General features: G+C 32.8%; 3 protein-coding genes across 4 annotated transcripts; 2 read left to right on the top strand and 1 right to left on the bottom strand.

The window, feature by feature from the left end:
* Positions 1-247: 247 nt before the first annotated feature.
* On the top strand, positions 248-1,489 carry Dnapol-gamma35 (DNA polymerase subunit gamma-2, mitochondrial). Its single transcript, XM_076390902.1, has 2 exons — positions 248-919; positions 988-1,489. Exons 1-2 carry the CDS (start codon positions 395-397, stop codon positions 1,408-1,410), a joined length of 948 nt encoding a protein of 315 aa, XP_076247017.1. The 5' UTR covers positions 248-394; the 3' UTR covers positions 1,411-1,489.
* A 3,623-nt stretch (positions 1,490-5,112) lies between these two features.
* Kdelr (ER lumen protein-retaining receptor) lies at positions 5,113-6,557 on the bottom strand. Its single transcript, XM_076391017.1, has 3 exons — positions 6,354-6,557; positions 6,091-6,280; positions 5,113-5,501 (listed from the first exon to the last, which is right to left on the bottom strand). The coding sequence occupies exons 1-3, from the start codon at positions 6,442-6,444 to the stop codon at positions 5,144-5,146; spliced, it is 639 nt and encodes a 212-aa protein (XP_076247132.1). The 5' UTR covers positions 6,445-6,557; the 3' UTR covers positions 5,113-5,143.
* A 2,086-nt stretch (positions 6,558-8,643) lies between these two features.
* On the top strand, positions 8,644-19,639 carry Tfiifalpha (transcription factor IIFalpha). 2 transcript variants are annotated; one of them, XM_076390593.1, is made up of 9 exons: positions 8,644-8,823; positions 9,172-9,218; positions 9,532-9,821; positions 10,540-10,621; positions 11,048-11,370; positions 11,911-12,194; positions 13,410-13,750; positions 17,682-18,994; positions 19,025-19,639. In XM_076390593.1, the coding sequence occupies exons 1-8, from the start codon at positions 8,800-8,802 to the stop codon at positions 17,893-17,895; spliced, it is 1,605 nt and encodes a 534-aa protein (XP_076246708.1). In that variant the 5' UTR covers positions 8,644-8,799; the 3' UTR covers positions 17,896-18,994; positions 19,025-19,639. The 2 variants fall into 2 exon arrangements, with proteins under 2 accessions (XP_076246708.1, XP_076246710.1); XM_076390595.1 differs by lacking the exon at positions 9,172-9,218 and having other exon boundaries at positions 8,663-8,823.
* Positions 19,640-23,394: the final 3,755 nt, after the last annotated feature.

Genomic DNA, 23,394 nt, shown 5'->3' with positions numbered 1-23,394 from the left:
ACTAGAAAAACTGTCTTTACTGAATTTCAAAGATGGTCTCTCCGTTCTAAAAGCAGCCACTGATTTCACAGAATCTTTGCGAGCAGCAAAAATTAAAGAAAGTGTTGAACCTATGTACAGCCCTTGTGACAAAACTTTCCTTCCATTGCGAGAGGATAAAACAGAAAATAATATTCAGAGACACAACATTTTGAAAAATGCAGCAGTCTTAGAAGAAGAATATTTTGTTGCACCTTTGAAAACCTCTGCCCAATCATGAATACGACATATATTTCAAAGAAAATTAGTCCAACTTTTATTGATATGTGGAGATAAAACGGAAAACGTAACATTTTGAGGAACACTGCAGTTTTGGAAGAATACTTTGTTGCACCATTAAAATTTGTGCAAAATCATGAATACAATACAGCTTCTAAAGAAAATTAGCCCAAATTTTATCACTGTTGCAGAAAGTGGACTTGTGTATGGTCCCCAAGGTAGACTGTTCAGAAGGAACTTTGAAGAACTCTGGTTTCTCCATTGTGTGACTATGTCACCATATAATATATTCCTATCAGAAAAACCCCAGAGTGATTTTAATTTGATTGCTAGAACTAGTCCTTGCTCCTTGCCCTTTGGCTCTGCTGTAATAAGTAACTCAAAAAATTCTTGGAATCAGAATATTCTGTCTCCTGTGAAGCTAAATTCTCATCAAACTGCTCAGGTTTCAATTTTCAACTTCAATAATTTTGGCAAAGATTTGTACCATAAGCTGCAAAAGGAACGCAAAATCTGGTGGCGAAAGTTGGCACAGAACCCTTCAAGGTTCCGAATCACAGAGGTGAAAAAGATAAGAAGCTTTGACTCAGTGGATATTGAAGCTCATTTTTCCTTTGGCTCCATTCTCTTAGAAAGAATAACTTTCTGTAAAGCTTCCCAGGTATCCTTTGCCCCACTTCAAACTTTCATTGACAAAATTCATCAACTCATAAGGCACTTTACTTTCAGGTGAACAGTAAAAAAGGTTTAACTGACTCTCAAATAGTTGAACACACAGTGTCCTTTGACTGGGGTTGCTTAGCTCTGTTTTGTGATGCCTGCGATAGCAAGTCAACTCAAATAGAAATTCACTCTAAATTGGCTCCACACAAAATTGCTCTTTGTGTGAGGCAGTGTCAAGAATCGAGGGTCCAAGATGAGGACTTGAACCGCTTTCTACTTTACTTGAATAATATTCTCAGATCGACGGGTTTAAACACTATTTTAACCAACTCGGAAGAAATTGTCGAGGCCTGCTTGGTTCCTTTTATGGTCTTAATTGACAAGAGTAGCCTTGAAAACGGAATTATTAGGGTTAGAAATAGGTCTACAACTCTTGATGAAGCAGTTCATATAAGTAATCTAGTGAAGTATGTGATTACAAGATGTTAATATTTTGTATGAATAAATGATTAAAATGTTTCAATTCAGAAAAAATTGAAGCATAATTTTTCTTCGGTTTCATTCTTCTAGAAAGAATAAGTTTCTGCAGAGTTTGTGATTAAACAATGTTAATATTTCGTTCTGATAGAATTTCTGTTTCAATAGAATTTTTTGTTCTGATAGAATTTTTTTTAAATAGAATTTCAATTTAAATAAGATTTTTATTTGAATGGAGTTTTTATTTTGATAACATTTCTGTTTCAATAAACCAGTAATTGAAATATGTTATTGGAAAGGCTTCGACAGAAAGTACTTCGCCTTACATTTTAATGCTTGGAGCGGCATCCCAAACTTGCAAACGTAAGAGGACCAAGATAGCGTAGTGCAAATCTTAGGAAAAACTGTTACAGTACTTGCACGATTGAGAGCCGCGCTCGGGTCTGGGAGCGAGCCTCTATCATGATAATCGTGACTGGTAGTCGATTCGGCTTCCTTTGCTCTTAGCCGCTGAGATAATTGGTGCACGACAGCAAAAGCAAAAAAAAGGAGGTCTCGTTGGACGCTCGAAATCAACGATGGTACAAAAGACAAGGATAGCATTAGAGATTAAGAATAGGAAAATTGAAGTTTCTTATTTGCAAACGGATTTTCGCACAACTAACATCAATCGATTCCTTGTACTCTCCCGATGAAAATGATATCAAACACCACATGACTCCGATTATTTATGACAAAGATACTTATTAACTTAATTTGTGGAAAAAAAGAGCTTACTCGTCCATGCTCCGATTTACTAATTCTTCGCTACATATTATTCATCCTTTTTATATATATATATATAATTCTGTATTATATAATATACAGAATTGTATATTATTATATATATATAATGTAAAATATATTAAATTATACATGTATAATTTATAATATAATGTTTAGATATATAAATATATATTTACATATATACAAATGTAAAACATACATATACATATTAATATTTCTATTCGAAATTGGCTTGGCTTTCTTTCCTTGAATAAGGATCGTTGAATTCTTAATAAATTTTAATAAGTAAGGATCGTCTACTAACTTCAACCGGAATATTTATTATTATCATGAATACTTGATACATATTTCAAATAGTTCTTGAAAGTGTAATAGCTCTTAATTTATTTCATTTTCGAAAATTATTTGTTTAAACAAAACAGTGAATAATAGGGAATTAGTAAATTGTAGCACTTTTCGTAGCATTCTATGTGCAGACGTGAATGACCTTTCTTTTTACAAATCAAGTTTTATGTACCTTCGTTATAAATAATCGGAATTATGTCGTGTTTGGTATCATTTTCATCGGGAGAGCACAAAGAATCGATTAGTGTTACTTGCGTGAAAATCTGTTTGCAAATAAGAAACTTCAACTTTTTTTACTCTTAATCCCTAATGCTATCCTTGTTTATATGGCACCCTTGTTTTTAGGCGTCGCGATTGAGCGCGATGGTACTAAGCGATGGTTCCAAGAATTGGTTTCTCTGCAGCATTGTCAAATGAGGTAGTGGAGATAGCTGCGATTCTCGAGTGTGATACCCGAAGCGGCTCTCAATCGAGCAACTACTATATTATGTTTTCTCTAAAAACTCCTGGTTCTTGGAGTATTTTTTCTTAATCTATTAGAAATACTTTTATAGAATGTATTTTGATATCATCGAAGCAGTTTGTTTTTCAATTAGAAAAAGGGTCATAAGAGATTTTAGGAATACTATAAGCTTCGCTTCAGTTTTGTATTTGAGATATCGTATTGATTAGATTCATTAAATTGCGAAATGTACAACGACTTCAGTTTGTCTTCGCAATTTTGTAAAATATTGGGGAATTGATAACCATAACAGTTTCTGAAGACAAGTATACACGTATGAAAGTAAAATGAAAGTTACATGTGGATGTTTGTTTGTTGAAAGTGAGATACGAAAAAGGAATGCTTTAAGAGACGATAGGCTCAAACCACGCTATTGATCTGATCACGGTCCGTTTATGCTCCACTCTTCTAAAACGTGATGGAGCTAAGATTAGTGCATTATTCATAATGAAGATACTACTTACAATTTGAAACCAATGAAATAGTACTTGATTGAACCGATCAATATAATCGAAATAATTATCGATAATGTGATTCGAGCCTTATTGTTCGTGTTTGAGAAGTCTCATGGAAAAAGCATTACTTCTAAAGGTGCGTATTGGTATACCACATAAACTTGAGGCCTGGACAATGTGTAAAGCTTATATGTCCAGGTCTCAAGTTTGCTTGATGTACCTATAGACACTTATCACTTATCATATCACTCAATGATACAATACGGTTAAAATAATTTTGTTTGTACCATGCAGAGTGACAATACAGGATAAAATTAACGATATACCGTTGCACCGTATCGTATCATTAGATATGGTAATACGATACGCGATACGCCTGCACCTTAATACGTTTTACGAAACATCTCTCAAACCTCGAATAATATACAGTGTCCCATTTGAGTCAACAGAACGAAATATCTTGGAGACAACTAATTGAAAAAAAAGAAATTGGAACAAGTGTTCTGTGATTTTCAAGAGAGATTGAAATGATGTTAGATTTTTAATGCGTTGGCATTTTCGAGACCATTTCAAAGTTAACTTGGTTTTTTTTAAATAGAAACCGCTATTTTTTATTTCAGAATCCTACTATATGTAAAAATAAGAGAAACTTTTATGTAAAACAATTCTTTGTAGGTTCTCTGTTTTTTGAGATATTCAAAGAGGCAAATATGAAATTATTGATTTTTCAATTATTTTTTTGATTTGTGTTCTATCAAAATTAAAGAAAAATTTTAATAATCAAAAATTGTTTATTTTTTTACTATGAGATCATGAGAATTTATTTATAATTTGTTTATCAACTTAATAAACAATAAAAAACGTTCCCAGAGCTTCTACAAACGGAAAAGTTCCCAGAGCTTTATAGAAGAAAGCAAACGATTTTTCTTTTTTACAGGTTTTTTTTTTAAAACAGATAGAATTCGAGTTAAAAATTATTGAAAAAATCAATTTTATAATGTTTTATTCAGATAAAATGAATTGACAAAAAACTATGAAAAAATTCCCACAGCCTTATAGGAAGAACATAAAAAATTTTTTTAATCTTGACAGAATTGGAGTAGAAAGATATTGACAAATCAATATCATATTTGTTTCTCTAAGTATCTTAAAAACAGAGATCTTATAAAGAACTGTTCCCATTTTTATGTAAACTAAGATTTCGAAATAAAAAATAAAATTTCTATTAAAAATCGAAGTTGACATCGAAAATGCACACGCATTAAAAAATTTACAACGCCATTTTAATGCCCCCTGAAAATAACGAAACACTAGTTCCAACTAATTGTCTACGCGATATTTCGTTCTGTCAACTCAAATGGAACATTCTATATATTATCTAGCATTCTAGTTTCAGGAGAAATTTCGTGAAACACATTGCTTCTAATGCATTTCGCGAGCCATCTTTCGAAACTCTTAACACTATTAAGTGGAGTCTCAAAAGAAGTCTTCTAAAAAGCATTGCTTCTATAGCACTCCTCGAGCCATCTCTCGAAACCGGAATAATGCTTCAATATATACAAGCATTTTCTCATTTCTTCGATATTATCATAAAAATCGATACAAACTCAGTATAATACTCAAACGCTCGCTCATAATACTTTTATTAGAAAGTAAGCTAAGCAGGCAGTTGTAGCTTCTTGCCCTTCAGCACTTTGGTAATGTACAAATGGAAAAAGTCGCAGTAGAGAACAGTCTGCACCAAGCCTGCGACAATGGCAATCAAATCGTAATGGTCCTCTGCATAGTAACGATAGACCCAGTTCAACAAATAGAGGCCTCTGTAGGAGCCCAAAGCGAAGAGATAATGACTGGTGATGCTTTCCGCCTCCCCTGTCTTTGACACCAAAAAAAGCTGTGGTAGAATTGCCACAGATTCCAAATAAATGCTGAAGGTCCACAGAACTTCCATCACTGTGAATTCATGATTAATCAGCAGTGCCAAGACCAGTGTTGGCAAAATTAGAAACTCGATTCTAAAAACAAAGAATTGTGGAAGATCATTGTAAACTACAATAAAGGTTGTGAGGCTGAGTCAGTTTGAAACACAGATAAATTTCTTCTTTGCTTCTCTGGCTTCTTGGTTTAAGGTGGATCAACAGCTTCACCTTAAATTTCTATACTTCCTGGAGCATTGTTTGAAGCTCACAAAGTTCAAAGACTATAGATAAAACAGTGCAAGTCCCAAAAAAACTATGAATATTGGTTTTTTTGAGAATTGCAGGTTCTTGAAGTTTTTCTTTACAATCGATTGGAAATACTCCTACAGAAAGTGTTTTGCCTAGCATTTTGCAGCTTGCTATGGCTTCCCATGTGTCATTACCAGTAACGATTCTGTTTAAGAAACTGCTGGGGTCTAGCGATCTACCTTGGACCAAGAAACAAGCTTCGACAAAGGCACAAAGACAACAAGAAACAAAAACTACATTCAGAAACGAGATTAGTTTTAAAAGATTCCATTTTTATTGAAACAAACTTCACTCTCAAAGAAGACATTTACTTAACCTCACAAAAGCCTCAAATCTCATACAAGATACTATAGAATAAATATAAACTAAAATTTACCTAAATGTGTCGTGATTGTGGTCGTAAGTTGCCTTAAATTTGACGTACATCAAAAACACAGTGGCATACGAAGCGGCGATGAAAATAATCTTCATAAAAGTATTATAAGCCGAAATATAAGTCGTGACTAAATCTAAATATCGTAAAGTATATACAATTGCAAATAAAATCTGGGATTTTCCGCTAATTCCTGCAAAAGAGTCAGAAAAATAAATTTTATTTTACTTTCATTAAAATAATTATTGGTTAAAATAAATAAATACCGGCACAGCTTCGAGTCTTCCATATTTTGAGGAGGAGAATGATGATCGCGAGGAGGTGCGATAAGTCACCCAGAAGCCGAAATATGTTCATATTTTTGGCTTTAGGATTAAATAATTTTTTTCTAGGAAAATTGATAACACTTTACACAGCTAACTCAGAGCATAGAAAATATGACGTGGCTTTGGCTGTGGTGTCAGCAGATGGCTGACCGATCGTTTCAATTTTGGAGATACAGTCTATGGTTGTGGCGGCCCTCGACAACTTAACGGATGTGAAGTTGGCTATGCATTGAAATAGTTACTGTCATATTTTGAAGCGTGGTTGTTTGTTAATAACAAAAAGAGGGATAGTGAGGATTTGAAGAAGAAAGGTCGAGAGATATAATTTACGATTTATTGATTTGCAGTGTTTAATCTATAATTGCATAAGAATTTTAAATACATTTGCTTAATTAAAGAAGAAACTTCAATATTACAAATTTTTATTGAAAACCCAAAATTCCCTAGCGGTTCTCCAAATTCGTGACCTCGACGTGATACAACTTGATACAAGGTGAAGTAACTCTTCCATTTTGAGCGGCTGGTTTGAATTTCCTTCAAGAAAGGAAATGCCGTTAGAACATTCACTTGCTCGCCAAGCTACTTCCGAGCCCAGGATGAGATAACAGCCGGCTGATATAGTACTCAAGGAAAGAATAGAATCAGAAGAAAATTTAAATGAAAATAAGAATATTAGTCGTGGCAATTCAGGTGGTGCAAGTATTGAAGCCACTCAGAAGATACGTTTACCTCCTTTTTGGAAAGAAGAACTACTACACGTAGTGCTTTTGGAGAAATTAAAGAATCTAAAATAATAAAATTGCTGAGTTCTCACGTTCTTGGAGATGAAAAGGAGATGTTTTCTTACATTGGCTGCGTAATCTGGCAGTAGGGCAAGTTAATGATGAAATTCTTAAATCCATCTTTATGGAGTAACTTCCAGAAAATATTAAATCATTCTTGCAATTAGCGAATTTAAAGATCTTTCTGAATTAGCTTTTCAAACTGATCAGATCATAGATATGTCTCAACCAGCATCTTCTTCAGTATTTTCTATTGAATCATCGCAAGGAGAATTAAGAAAATGACTAAAGAAATTACTGAATTAAGGAAACAATTTGAAAAATTGTCTCGACAAAATCGAAGGAAAGATCGCAGTTTTTTAAGAGAGCGAGCAAACTTCAAGAAATGATCAACAGGTCGAGGTAAAAAGAAGAACGAGGAAGGCAAGGAGTACTATTTTTATTACGACAAACTTGATGGTAAAGCTCACAAATGTATACGACCATGTTCATTTGGTAACAAAAATTTGTCGGAAGACTGAGTCTGCCATTACGAACTCAGGCGGTCATTAACAGTCATAAGAGGAATAAACACCTGATGATCCCTGATAAGAAGGATGGCGGATACTATGTAGTTGATACTAGAACTGACGTTTCAATTATTCCAAAAAATATGGTCCGAGGTGTCAAATCTGTTGTCAATTTTAAACTATGTACAGCTAGTAATACCGTAATTAATACATATGGTTGCAGTACAAGGATATTGGACTTAGGTTTTTGGCGTCCGTTTAGATGGCAATTTACCGTTACTGATGTCAAGCATGCAATCATCGGTGCGGATTTCTTGGAATTTCACAACCTTCTTCCGGATTTAAGAAACAAGAGATTAATTAATGAACAAACTTTATTAAGCACCAAAGCTAAAATTACAAATAAAGAACAAATTTCTGTTGCCACAGTGAATAATTCCTGCAAATTTAAAGAATTATTTCGCAAATATAAAGAAATTACCAAGCCATCAGCTCTTATTAAAATGGTTTATGATGTAAGCCGTCACATTGTTATCTCTGGGTTTCCACTTTCTGAGAAACACGCAGATTCATTCCCGAAAAATTTGCAATAGTAAAGAAAAAGTTCGAGCTTATGCTGGAACAGGGAATCTATCAACCATCTTCTTCTTAATGGGCTAGTTTGTTACAAACGAGTAAAAAATACTCTTTAAAAGTGACATAATAAAAAATTAGTTAAAAACATTGAAAATCTGCTGATTTTACAATAACTAAGGTACAGAATTAATGTAAAACCTAAGTTGAAATAGAATGTCGGTATGTCAGTTTATACATCAAATGAGCGGCCGCACCAGCCGTGGATTTAAACATTAGCGGTATCTGAGCGAGGCTTCCAAAACTTACTATGTACATATGTAGCAAGTCGGCATAAGCTCATTCGAAATTCTCTGCATCCCGTAGATCTAGTTCTGATCAGTTCTAGGTTCTAGCTGGTTCTAGCCATAGCAGAATTAATGGAACTATGTGTACATGTTTGATGAATTTGCATGAATTGTAATCTGGAGATGCAAAAGTATTTATGCAAACGTTATTGAAAAATATTTCTTTTGTGCCAAGATGACGTCACCTGGAGTTACAAAGGTATTTCAAAAGAAAAGTAGGGCATAGATAGAATATATTTAAGTATAGGTTATATTTTCATTTGAAGGACTGAAAAGAATATTTGTAAGAAATTCTAATCTTAAACAGTTTAAGCGTTAGAAAATCTAATCTTGAGATTTTTAATTTTTGAAATTCAAACCTTGTTTACTCTAACAAGGACAATCTTTTTAAAAGTTTAGGTTAGAATTTGTAAAAACCATTCTGTATAGTTTATGATTCAGTTCAAAATCTGATGTATTAAGGATATAATAATAATAATAATAATTAATTAGAAATGACGTAGAAATAATAATAAATTATCTTACTGAATTATTAATTTTTTTCTAGATTGTAGTCACACCATCCATTCAGGAATTCAGTATTAGAGTACCAAAGTATGTAAAAACCTTCTATTTAAATAAGTTATTCTAGATTTCAGTAAATAAGAATGCATAAGCAATAAAACATAATTTACTCTGTATTATGTTTAGTTCATATCTTTCTGATCCTTAATTTAAGATTCAAAGGATATAACAATTTTCGATTAAGCAATCTGCATGTAATCTTTTTTTTTTTCTTCAGTTCTTCATCAATTCTTTATTGCTTTTGTTGTAGTGTAGTTAGTTTTCTTTATTGTTGTTAATTGTTATTGTTTTAAAGAGTTGCTTTTAATAATAAGAACAATAACAATAATAATAATAATTTCAGAAACAATAAAAAGAAACACAATGTAATGCGTTTCAATGCAACTTTAAATGTTGATTTTTCAAAATGGACCCAAGTGAAAATGGAACGCGAGAATAATATGAAAGAGTATAGAGGCCTGGAAGAAGAAATGCCAAAATTTGGGGCTGGTTCTGAATTTGGACGAGATGCCAGAGAAGAAGCCAGAAGAAAAAAATTTGGAATTACCAGTAGAAAGTATAAACCTGAAGACCAGCCTTGGATTTTGAAATCTGGTGGAAAGACAGGAAAAAAATTCAAAGGCATAAGAGAAGGTAGCGTTATTATTAACTTAAGAATACTTCAAGATTTACTTTTGAACATCTTCGGGTGAAAGTGTGTATGATAGTAACTGTTCCATTTGAAGCAATGTATATTATACCAATATGAAATACTTATTTGATTATTGTATGAAGGTTAACATTTTTGTTTGTTCTAATGAGAGACAGTATTCAAGTCGTAAGTAATGGCTAGACTGCAGATTTAATGAAATGTTATCTTTTATTCACGTTTTATATATTTTTAAATGTTATATGCATTCTGCAACTTTTTACACATTTAAAATTTCCAAAATTGCATAAAAAAATTAGTCTAATAATAACTTCACTATATTGTCTCTTGTTTTTCAATGTTCTTCTCTTTGATATATATTTTTTTACTTGTCATTTAGAATGTTTCTTGTCTGGCTTGTACATCTCAATATTAATTAATTACTTACATGTTTCCTAATTTTTTATACGCAAGAGAAGCTTTATTCCTAAGTAGTTAGCAAATTACTAAGTAGTTTCATTTTCTAATTTTCTTGTATATAGAAGTAATTTTTTATGAGGAATAAAACTATAAATTTGTGGCTTGTTTGTATTTATTTTATGGGGTTGCTCGAAAAGTAATTTTATTAAAAATACAACTAACAAAACTCTTGGAGAAAACAAAATTATTTTCCAAACAATCCAATTTATATAAGCTATTTATATTTTATTTTTGCTTATTTAGGTGGTGTCAGTGAAAATGCTGCATATTATGTTTTTACTCATGCTGCGGATGGAGCCATTGAAGCTTTCCCTTTACATGAATGGTAAGTCAATTTGCATATAATATAATAGTAGACAAAAGAAGGTTAAAAATTGATCTTTGTACATACATGAGTATTAATAATTTTTATAGTAGATATTTTACTTTATATCGATAAAATGTATTCATTCTGGGGTATCTCCATATTCTATATAATTTTATTTTGTAATGCATTTCTTTATTTTCCTTGTTTCTGAAACTTTCTTTTGTCTGTCCCTTGTAACTTTTATTTATTAAAATCTGTTAATTAAGGTATGATCCTTTGGAACATTCATTAATTACACAGAAAATAACTGTTTAAACAGAACTTCATAAAAGATACACAGCATTGAAGTAAAAAGTTAAATTGAAGTAGGAAAGAGATAATATAGAATCAAGAGTTCATTAAGTAGGAGTTAATTACTTCAATAATTAAAGTTGCCATTTTTAGGTACAATTTCCAACCCATCCAAAGATACAAAGCCTTGAGTGCAGAGGAGGCAGAACAAGAATTCAGTCGCAGGAATAAAGTAATGAATTATTTTTCTCTGATGTTGCGGAAGAGGCTTCGAAATGACGAAGAAGGCGCAGATGACGAGGAAATGATGGAAGGCGGGAAGGGAAAGAAGCCAAGCAAGAAAGAAAAGGACTTAAAGATATCTGAAATGGATGAATGGATGGACAGTGACGATGATGATTCATTAAGTGATACTGATGATAATAAGAAGAATTCTGAAGAAGAAGAGGATGCTAAGAAGAAGAAAAAAGGCAAAGGTGAATGTCCAAATGAATTTTTGAATGAATGTCCAAATGAACTTTTGCTTTTTATGCAACTTCTGGGCAAGAGTTGAAAGCAATTAAAAAATTGTGGACAATTGAACTGCTCTACCATTGTGGGAAAAAGTCATATAACAGTCTACCTAGGTTTATTTTAAAGCCTCTACTTTCTTAATTCTGGATTGAACTTTTTCGAAGACATTTTTATATTTTGTCGGGTGGGAGAGTGAAAATTCTCCTAAAAGATTGACCTCGAACATTCAAATGACTCTACTAAGTTTAACAAATCTTTTTCGCGATTCGTTCTACGATAAATTTAAAGTGGCAGCCTCCCCTTTACAGCGAGCTTTCAGAAGTTGATGTACAATTTTTGCTCACCGATTTATCGTGTTTTGAACAAAATCGTATTATCGTACAGACATGTTAACTTTAAAGCTTTATTACTGCAAAACGAAGGTAGATCGGACACTATGTCATAGAACATTTTGTGATAAAATTGAGATATTATGCCATCCCTTACAATATTGAAATTTTCAGATTCTCAGAAAAAGAAAAGAAAAAAGAGTGTCTCAGACGACGAAGCCTTCGAAGAAAGCGACGACGGAGACGAAGAAGGCAGAGAGTGTGATTATATTTCCGATTCTTCGGATTCTGAATCAGAGTTAGAGCAACAGAAAGAAATAAAGTCTGTCGCAGAAGAAGATGCATTGAGAAAATTACTTGCCTCTGATGAAGAAGAGGAGGACGAAGAACAGACTGATAAGAAAGGTGGTGAAGAAGATAAGGATGAAGATGAGGAAAATAAAGAAAAGGAAGATAAGGTAATAAAATAAGACTATAAAATTAATCTTTTTTATTTATTTAGATATTTAGTTATTTATTCATTTATAAATACATATAACATTATGACAGTATCGATTTCGCCCCGAAAGTACGTATACAGAATGTCTCAACGAACACTGTACAGTGCGTTAATTCCTAAAGTATTAGAGATAAAACAAAATTGTTCATACAAGATTGCATGGTTCGAAGGGGCCAATTTATTAGCGAAGGCGAATTTTTTATATCATTATTATTACATGAGATATGATGGTCAAGTTTGGTTTTTTAAATGGAACTATATATTTTTTTACAGATCAGTTGATAGTGTGTTTCAAGATGAATCCAGCGACGTCTAACTTATGTACTTTTTTAAATTAATTTTCGAGATATTGTGCTTACAAGTTTAGTGATTTTTGTCGGAAGAAAACCTTTCTGATCAGCAGGTACTGCGGGTGGTCTATTGTTCCCTCCCGATGGCGTGTGTTAGGCATTATTCCTTGAAACCGATACTAAGGTTCTCTTTCCATGAAAATCGCCTAAATGTAGGCGCAATATCTCGAAAATTAATTTAAAAAAGTATATAAATTAGACATCGCTGGATTCGTCTTGAAACACACTATCAACTGATCTGTAAAAAAATATATAATTCCATTTAAGAAACCAAACTTGATTATCATATCTCATGCAATAATAATGTTATAAAAAATTCGCCTTCGCTAATAAATTGGCCCCTTCGAACCATGCAATCCTGTATAAACAATTTTTTTTATCTCTAATACTGTGAAATAACGTACTGTACAATGTTTGCTGGGACACCCTGTAGAATAAGAATATTTTAAAGTGGAATCTTCCTTTTTAATTTAATTTCAAATAAAAAGAAATCGTTTTAATTAAGAAAGAAATTAAATTTTAAAATATCGTGGTAATTTTCTATTTGCTAATTCCTTCACCGATTTCAACTTGAAAATGCGTATAAAATAGGAATATCTTAAATTAGAAATTTTTAAAAATTTTAATTTTAACTACAAAGATTCCGTTTTAATTTAAAAAAGTCAACTGTCAAAATATAGCACTTTTAGGTTTGTTTACTTATTTATTTAGTAATAAATACATGAGCTACTACTTAAATAATATTTTAAAAAGAAATTTCTTTTAATTTTATATTATTGAAAAGTGATCGTTTTAATTTAAAAAAGAATTAAACTATTTTTCAGGATAAAGAAAAGTCAGTCAAAGATCCCGACAAGAAAAAAGACAAAAAGAAAAACAAAAAACAATCTAAGAAGAAGGATCTCAAAAGATTTTCCTCAGGGAAAGACTCCTCTAGTGACTTTTCTAGTAACTCTGACTCAGAATCTGACACAGTAAAAGAAAAAGATATCAAAAAGGCGAACAGTGCACACAGTTCGAGATCTGCGACACCGACGCCTGTCGCAGGAATTTCTGATCCTTTAAAAAGGAAGCAATCTGGTTCTCCAGATCTGTCGCAGTCGAAAAAGTTGAAGTTGGACAATTTTAATTTGGTACCAGTGACTTCCTATATTCCTGGAGCCAGGTACGATATTTTTAAATTTTGCTGTTGGGTTGAGTCATAACTAGCTTTTTGTAATTTTATACCAGCTTAATTAGTCTTCCATCAAAGATAAAAACTTGATCTAAAATGTATTAAATAGAACCTTTTTCCATTTATTTGGCAGTTCGTCAATTTCCAATTTAAAGAAATTCAGCTATTTTAATGCAGAAAAAAATGTTCAACTCTCGGATGTGGTCCCCATTATTAAACTTTTATTCATTTAAGTCAAATGAACAGGGAACTGATCCAATGAGATACAAGCTGATATAATAAAGAAATCCTATTTACCATTTCTCGATACCCAAAGAAGCTCAGAAAAGTTAGTAAGCTAGTAAGAGAAGGTTTTGGAACTGAAATGGTCTGTCTTTGTCCATCTCCCTTACCAAATCTGGCTCTCAAAGCCTAGTATTTATCTCGCTGTCTTCGGAACGCTTTAACCCTCGCGCGGCGGACAGTTTACATTTTGTTATTACGCATTGGATTATAAGGGATTTGATTGGTGATTCCTGTCATATTATTTATAAACTATTTATTATTTTTTATTTTTACAGGAAATGCAAAAATACAACTTTTTTTTATTGTACGTACATTGCATATGTATGTATTTCAATTTTGACAAATTATTGGAAACTTCCTGAATAACTGATTATTTTATTTATTCATTTTCAAAATACAATAATTACGTGTTGCATGATTCATTATGCAATTCTTTTTACTGTTCTATGCTGCAATACTGACTTGTGTATGTTTCTGACGCACGGTCCTTATTGTTTCGTGGATTTTGAAGTAGAGAAAGGGTAAATAGACTAACGACTAGGATTTACTGTTGCCTCGTGACATAAATATAAACATGTATGCAAAGCAATGTTTAGTTTAAAATGAACCCGGAGTCCACCGGGCGACGGTTAAGCGGAAACAACTGTTCGAACCGTCATAAAATACGTGCATCTTTTTCATTTTATTACAGCTCAATGGCTTTATGTATATTTTTTCTTCTTGATTCGTTGTAATTACTTGAAGGAACTGAAATTACTTAGAAAAAGATTTGGTTTAAAAAGATGCGTTCTCAGAAGTTATACAGATGTTTCTAGTTCTTCTTTTTCTAAACGATGATCCTAAAAACGTCTCATACATCACATTGGAAAGGAAAACATGAACTTGTGTTGTATTAAGCATGTTAATACATACCTATCTGGTACCTAAGGAGATTTTCAAAATAAGAAAAAATAGAGAAATAATAGCATACTAAAGGAACAGTACGGTTATTTCAGAAGAAGTAACAATTTTCTTTCTTCGTAACTAAAAAACAAGAAGCCGTATTGGAAAAAGCTCTGCAAAATTTGAAGTCGTTTAGTCAAAGGTGGCTCGAGTTATCAGGGTCACTGTACTGAAAAATATAGTTTCGAGAAGAACGGTTTTAACTATAAAGAAGTGAAAACAAATCCAAATATATTCTTCTATTCAATGCTTACTGCTATCATACGGATTCAAATAAAATTGGTATTCTAATACTACTGGGGTATAGGCTCGTTACTCGAAACCGGTCGTTTAGCGTTTATCCCGCGTAGGGTGCTAAGTTCGCACCTCATTTGACTTCGAGTGGATGGTTTGTTTAGGTTTAGACGATAACGTTAACCCTCAGTAGCGGCATTCAATGATCGAAGACAAAGATCGTTTTGAAAAATGATGAGAGTGAGTGAAATAGACTGAATCGCAGTCGGAGGAAAGAATAGCGTAAGGAAAAAGTGAGAGTGAGTGAGGAGGAATTAACTGATACTGTATGCACGCGGTCCGAAACGCGAACGACGAGCCTATGCCATGAGAAAGAATAAGGATTGGGGCTCCTTGCGTTTAGCATCGTATCATTTGTACTTCGTACCTGCTCACTTCCTCTGATTCTTTCTCACTCTTTCCTGTGGTATAAGCTCGAGCTTGGGCTGTGTTGAGCTCGAGCTTCGGACCGCGTGCGTTTAGCATTAATTTGTTCTTTCTTTCACATTTGCTCTCACTTTTTCTCACAGCATAAGCTCGTTGCTCGGGTCTCGGACCGCGTGCATTTAGCATCGACTTATTCTTTTTTTCTTGTTTGCTCTCACTTTTTCTCATGGCATAGGTTCATGGCTCAGACCCCGTTCTGCGTGGACTTAGCATCGACTTAGTATCGACTTAGCATCGACTTAGCATCGACTTAGCATCGACTTATTCTTTCTTTCTTTTTAATTCCCTCTTAGTTTTTCTCATGACATAAACTCATTGCTCGAGTCTCGGTCCGCGTGCGTTTAACATCGGTTTACTGATATATTAGTTACTTGTATAATCAGAAAATTATTTTTTGTGTTTTATTAGAATCGATGAAACAAAATGAAAGTTGTTAAATACTCACTTGCAAATTATTCGAATCATGTCTTGTTTGGTCTTATTTTCATCAGAAGAATCAGAGTAATATAATACAAATATTTTCATAAAAATAAAATCAAAAATTGAAAACTTTAACTTTTTATTTTTAATTCTGTTTTATTTTTAATTTAATTCTAAATCTTTTAAATAGCAGTCTTCGACTGTTTATAAAGGAACATCACGTGAGCCGCATCGTGTCATTTCACGCTTGATTGTCCGAGGGGGGTCCCCATTCCCTCGGTGGTGGGGGTAGCGACGAGCGTTTATCCCAGGAAATCTGACGAGGCTAGCCTATATCCCGGGAGTACTGTAAATGATGAACATATGCTGTCTTTGGTTTCTTCATTTTAGTTACAGGGAAAATTGTATTTTTATACGATATTTTCTTGCCAATTGCCGTTTTTAGCCTGTTGTAACCTCAAACGTAAAACAGACACCGTGGCGGTGGAAGACTGCAGGTCATTTGGAATTACCGACAAAAATTAAAAAGTTTATTATTCATAACTTGCTCCAGCAATTACTTCTGGCTCAACCCAATATTTTATATACTTTATATTATTTTTTATATTATTCATTATAATATAAAGAGTGTTAGTCAATAGATGTTAGAAACTTTAAGAGGATATTCTACATTTCCAAATATGTAGGACGAAAGTCAAAAATGACAAAATTGTGTTTGGGTCTACATTTCAAAATTACTAATTGTTGTAAAAATGTCTAAAATTCGTGTGAAATGTCTGACATGGGATTTTTCTATTTTCCACGTACACTAATCGGGTCAGGCACAGCGAAGTCAGTAGAAAGTCTGGTATAGCGAATCCCAAGTCAGGTATAGCGAAATTAGTAGAATAAGTTTCAAGTCAGACACATTTCGCACATATTTTAGGAGTTTTGTAGAAAATTAATGACACGGAAATGAAGCGCGGAACGCAATTTCGTTAATCTTAATATTCATCTTATTTTACCATGTAGAATTATTCCTTAAAATTTTTGGCACTTGTTCTCTAACATCTTGTATGACTATATTAATCCTCTGACTGTGACCTTATTTTCCTGATAGCCGTCCTGAAGCGACCTGATGCTGTCCGTAAATCGGGTTCAAGCAATTTCTGTTTATGCTTTTATATTTCAAAAAATCTAGACAAATTTTCAAATATTCTTCTAAGTTTTTAGAATATCGTCCAATACTACGTTACTTTAAGTTTTCTTGAAGAAGGTAGGACAAAATTCAAAAACAAAAATGTTCCAGGTCATGAATGATTCAGGTTGTAGATAGAAAATAATTCGAGAGAGGAATTCTTTGAAAACAAAAACAGTATAATTGTATTTTATTTTAAATAAATTTGAGTTATTATAAATAGAATTTGCTGTGAAACTAGTGGTGGTAAAGGTCGATCAATATTATCGATGTCAGAAAATAAAAAGAGGATCGATTTCTGTCTTCAAGATTAATTTCTATTTTTTTTATTTTGTATAATGAATTTGTAATCACAGGACATAATTTTTATTTTTACAGTGAATCTGGAATCACAGAAGATGCGGTTCGTCGTTACCTTATGCGAAAGCCAATGACAACGACAGAGCTCTTACAAAAATTCAAGTCAAAGAAGACTGGTCTGACATCGGAACAGTTAGTTAATGTGATGACCCAGATATTGAAAAAGATTAATCCGACGAAACAGACGATAAAAAATAAGATGTACTTGTCCATCAAAACGCAGTCTAACTGAGACATTTGTCAGTATTTTTAAGAATTATAGTGATTTATTCCTTATTTTTTGTGATATAAGTTTACTATCTTTTAAATAAAATTAGTTTATCTGAATTAAGTATCTATTTTAGTTCGTTCAAAGTGGAAGAATAGAATACATTGTCAAAATTCAAACAGCTCCAGTTTAAAAAAGAAATATGTTTCGCGACCGAAATCACTATGTATTTTAAGATCGAAGTTTTGCACTTAAAAAAAGTTTAATAAAAATTAGTCTGTGATTTCTTATTGCTCAGTTATTCCACTTTGGATGAAGTGTAATTTCATTCGTATAAAAGAAACAACAAATAAAAGGAAGGATCGAGTGAAATAATGATCAAACAGCAGTTTCTACGACAACAACTTTTATTGTTCGAATGCTTTCATCAAGCATGATTACAAAACCAAGCAACAAGAACCTCTTCCCCACATCAATTAGCCTTAAAACGATTATCAATAATTCAGTATTATTCGTGTCTCTTCTTTTCAGAAGACTTCTATTGGGGCACGAATAGTACGTATTTAACAACCATATATAATAGTTACAGTACTGGCTTGGAAATTGGTCAAGCTCGGGACCGTATCTGGCAAATTTTTAAGGGTGGTAGATCTAGGAAATCCCAAGTATGTATTTTTTCTCTCCATTGCGTGTGTGTGAGATAGAAACACCTTACACGGGATAACTAGTCCCACAATTAGTTGAAATAAACATCTTTGGCTGTGGGATAATAGGGTTTGGCCACACTTGTTTGCATATCTTAGATACCTACGCTGCAGACTCATTTCGCAAAGTCAGTTTCAAGAAGTGGCGAGGTCAATTTCGAAGGCAAAATCCCGAACAATTTCCAAGGCACCACTGTATATCTAACGATAATATTCGATACTTAATCCTTTTTTCTCAGTTTAATGGCGCTAGTACTAGAACACGGTACCCGGATACTTCGTCGAAAATGGAAAATGGACATATCGTTGAAGATACTTCATCAAATGCACGTTTCGTCGAATTCATATTTGGTCGTTCAGGTAAAGTCTAGGTCTAGGTTTCGGTTTCGGTTTCGGTTTCGGTTTCGGTTTCGGTTTCGGTTTCGGTTTCGGTTTCGGTTTCGGTTTAGGTTTAAGCCTTGGCCTAGATCTAGGTCTAAGTCTAGGTCTAGGTCTAGGTCTAGGTCTGAGTAAGATCTAGGTTAGGTCTTTAAATGTATATTTGACAAAATGGTTTTTCGACAAAATATCCCTTAGGATATCCCGAAGTGTCTGTTTGATGGAATGTTTTCGACTAAGTCTCCTAGAGCCCTAAAATACTCGTTTCTTCTATAGTTATACCAATATTTCTGTCCGTGTTTCGAGAGAAGTTTTATGGAAAGTTTCTGATGCATTCCATGAAAACTTCTTTCGAGACAGGAATAGCAAGACCGTCATTTTTGCGAATTCTTATTCTAAATTGCTAAAATTTCTTGCTAAATTCCATATTATAGAGTTTCTGAGCTACTTCCCCATTGTTCTACGTCTTAAAATATTTTATTCTATTTTTTTAAATATGTCAAGTAAGTCATTGGGGCGCGGGTGTTGATTTGGATCTTTGAATGAACTCGATAACTCAACTGTGACAAAGAAAAATTTAGATAAACCTATTTTTAAAAGGAAGACGTTTATCATTAATTACATTGATAAAAAAAATTAGGACAAAATTCACAGAGATTTTTATAAGAAGAAAGTAAACAATAAAATTGAATTAAAAGACTGGAATTTCGTGATGACTGATTGTTCGATTGCTGTCAAAGTTATTGTCATTATGCGATGTAAACTTGTTGCGCTTTATTTGGTACACTGAAGTACTGTTTCTGTTAAGGTGTCTCGTGAATTGTCTTTGAAATTATGTTTTTCACGAGACTTGTTTTGCGACAAGAGCAGTACTTAATTCCTCAGCATTTCATGCACTGTTATTTGAAATAGAAATTTCAAAACTTTCTAAAAAACCTGTTCCTAGTATTCTGTTTTTTACATTTTATGTTTCTGTTTTGTTTCATGCAATAAGAACATTTACTTTTCTTAAGGGATTCAAAATCTTTTCACATTTGAGAGTAACTATGAAACGCTTCAATATATTGATTTCTGTGTAAACGCTTGAAGAATTCGCAAATTTCGTACTAAAATCTTTTTCTTTCGAGTTTTTAAAAAACACCCGCATAATGACCCTCTTCAAAACTTGTATAATTTTACAATTTTTTCAGGCAGAACATTTTTCAGCCTTCTTTCCTCTATCCGAGACAGTAAATTCTGTTTTATTTTACATAAATTCTGTATTTCGAGGAACAATTTAAATTTCCGTTTTTGTTGCCAGCTTTGCAGGCTAACTGTCGAATATAGCTTCAGTCGAAGGCCACGGCAAGTGACAATATTTAACAGATAATAATATATTTACAGCACTACAAGTTTACTTTATATTATATAGTTTCGTTTAGACTCGTTAATGGTTTACTTCTTGTGTCCCGAAAGATATTCTCGCGAAACAAATTAGGGGCAATGTTTTCCATAGGACTTCTGTTGGGACACGAAATTTGAGAAAAAAGAAAACAATTTTATTTATAAATAAATATGATTATCGTGGAAACAAATCAAATTGATAAAAAATCATATGAAATGTTTCGCTGTCGACAAATAAAATAAAAATTCTTACGTCACATTTTATAATAAACAAATTATGAATGAATAATTATCACTACGTTGCAATACTTTTGAGTGGCATTCTTCTGCGCAACTTGTGAGTCCATTTACTTAAAACAGTAAAAAAGTTCAATTACTCTGTAGCCTTTGACTTAAAATTACGCTTCGTCATGTACATATTATTTACATCTTAGAATTAATTACCTTTTCTAGGTCGCTAGAGTCTTTCTAAACAGAAACTGTGCACTTGCTGCGTCTTAAACAGCGTTCGGGGACAAATTAGGGTCTCGAAGTCTCGAGTCTGTAAGGACATCGAACTTTCAGCTTTGCTGTGACAATAAACGTGCTAGTAATTGTGAAAGTCATCTAAGTCAAAACTCTAAAAAAATTGTTCATCGTTATTATCACTTATTTGGTGTTGCCTCAATTTATATCAGAAAACATGTGATAAACATAACTTTTTCGAATTTTAAACTTGGAGACCATTCATAACTATCAGCACGAATGACTGTCTTGAGTTGATAAGCATTCAAATATCAAAGCAATGAGAGCTGACGCTGAGAAACAGCTTGCAAGGGAAAGCTCTTTCAAGTTTCACATTCGCACTAGTGTCTTAGGTTTAAAGTATAGATCTTCGAAAATATATCTGCAAAAAGATTTTTTGGATCCACCGTAGGATCCCGGACTGACAGATTAGTCTGGTAGGAAAAACTTGAAACGTGATTTACTCGAAAGCACATTTTTCCAACCATTTGAAAGGTAAAAACATTAGTAACCGAGGGAACTGTACTAATTTATTTCTACGTTGTTTAATTTTTACCGAAAGAAGATTGTATATATTCTTAAAACTTAAAGAAATATGCGTGTAATGGCCAATAAAAATCTCTTACGAATTTTTTGTAAAAAATGTCCAAAAACCTAAAAAATCACACTCTAATCTAGAATACTCCCTTAAAAGTGTCAAACCACTAACAGAATTCTGTCAACGTCAAGCTTAGGAAAGCATTCGCCGACGTTCTTACACTTTAACATCAGATATGTCACTGTGTAGAAGAATTTACTTAAGCTTCTAATGGCAGGAAATATTGTTCTAGATTAAATTTTAATGAGATGGACAACATCAAGTTTATTCCAACGAGATCCAGTTCAAAATAGACATCTAGTGCTACTTTGACTTGAAAGTCTCAGGGACATTTCAGGAAACTCCTATAACCACTGAGAGTATTCACCATCAACCAGAGATCAAGCAGGGACGAATTACATGTATTTAATTTATTATTTTAGAATAACATATACATGGTGTTTCCGTTAAGCTATGCCACCATTTTTTAGATATTCTTGGTAATACAATTAAAAAATGTTTCAGACAAAAATTTATTAGTACTCTGTTGACTACATGTTCGCATATTCTGAAATCACAAAAAATGCTTTTTTACGTAAAAAAAATCAAGGTCACCTTGACTTTTTTAATAGCACCATATGTTTTTAACATCGTAGGATTGTTACTGACGTTGAAAAGAATTCAACAACATATTATACTATGACCTTGAAATGACCTTGAATTCGAAAATTTTGTGCAAACGTAATTTTAATGAAAAATTATTTCTTACAATATAAATAAGGTTAAATCAGATGTTCGAACTGCGATCCATCCTCTATAATACAGAGCTCCGCTCTTTGCATTAGATTTTTGCAATCCGTTGTATACGACACAGCAATTAATAATATTGAAAAACTTCAGAACCGCATAACAACTGCATGTAATAACACGAATCAAGACGGCCTAATTATGGCGACAACGAAAAATCTAATGCACAGAGCGGAGCTCTGTATCATAGAGGATGGATCGCAGTTCGAACACCTGATTGAACCTTATTTATTTTGTAAGAAATAATTTTTCATTAAAATTACGTTTTCACAAAATTTTCGAATTCAAGGTCATTCCAAGGTCATAGTATAATATGTTGTTATATTCGTCTCAACGTCAGTAACAATTATATGATGTTAAAAACATATGGTGCTATTAAAAAAGTCAAGGTGACCTTGATTTTTTTTACGTAAAAAAGCATTTTTTGAGATTTCAGAATATGTGAACATGTAGTTAACAGAGTATTGATAAATTTTTATCTGAAACATTTTTTAATTACACTACCGGAAATGCCTAAAAAATGGTGGCATAACTTAACGGAAACACTTTGTATATGTCATTGACCTTCTTGATCTCAGAGTTTCGGTTGTCAAATGAAAACAACATAGAGGTTTTAGCAATTTGTTTCTTATTAGTATCTATGAACAGCAGCATAAACTTAACACGAACTATATGACATGTGTCGTTTCCTAAATTCTTGGAACAATTTAACTCAGAACTCTCGAAATCAGTAGTCTGTGTAATTTTTGACACTTTAAGTTTATCTACACAGGAAGAGAATTTGCTATCGAGCGAAAGGGAAGGAATTGTAAGGCTATGAAAGTAAAAGAAGATATTTAGTGAAATAGTAATCCGTATCAATAAATCAGAAGCACCTCGTAAATAAACATGGTACAAGTTTTTGAAGACTGATCATTCAAAGGCCGGAAGACAAAATTACAATCATTATCTTTAATTTTTGTCCGCTACTGTACGTTTGTTATTTCCTGTCAGTGATTCGTGTTGTAACACTTTCGAGGGCATAAAATTAACTTCCAGGTGCAGAAGAATACTGACAGAGTAATTCCTTGAGAGAGCTTTCCAATGTGTCTGCAATAATGGTGATCTATTGTCGAAGAGAAACTTTAGGATTCTTGCGCAGTCATGTTAATATTGTATTGTTTCTAAATG

This window comes from Calliopsis andreniformis, unplaced genomic scaffold (assembly GCF_051401765.1).
Source record: "Calliopsis andreniformis isolate RMS-2024a unplaced genomic scaffold, iyCalAndr_principal scaffold0022, whole genome shotgun sequence".
NCBI classification, from domain to species: domain Eukaryota; kingdom Metazoa; phylum Arthropoda; class Insecta; order Hymenoptera; family Andrenidae; genus Calliopsis; species Calliopsis andreniformis.
The sequence above is the reverse complement of the archived record's forward strand: the minus strand, read 5'-3'. Positions and strand labels throughout refer to the sequence as shown.

Coding starts and splice junctions, on each gene's coding strand:
- Tfiifalpha (XM_076390593.1), top strand. CDS start 8,800: ATGACGTCACCTGGAGTTACAAAG. Junction 9,822..10,539: donor ATTCAAAGGCATAAGAGAAG/GTAGCGTTATTA, acceptor TTGCTTATTTAG/GTGGTGTCAGTGAAAATGCT. Junction 12,195..13,409: donor ATAAAGAAAAGGAAGATAAG/GTAATAAAATAA, acceptor ACTATTTTTCAG/GATAAAGAAAAGTCAGTCAA.
- Kdelr (XM_076391017.1), bottom strand. CDS start 6,444: ATGAACATATTTCGGCTTCTGGGTGACTTATCGCACCTCCTCGCGATC. Junction 6,281..6,353: donor GAAGACTCGAAGCTGTGCCG/GTATTTATTTAT, acceptor ACTCTTTTGCAG/GAATTAGCGGAAAATCCCAG. Junction 5,502..6,090: donor CACAATCACGACACATTTAG/GTAAATTTTAGT, acceptor CTTTGTTTTTAG/AATCGAGTTTCTAATTTTGC.
- Dnapol-gamma35 (XM_076390902.1), top strand. CDS start 395: ATGAATACAATACAGCTTCTAAAGAAAATTAGCCCAAATTTTATCACT. Junction 920..987: donor CTTTCTGTAAAGCTTCCCAG/GTATCCTTTGCC, acceptor CTTTACTTTCAG/GTGAACAGTAAAAAAGGTTT.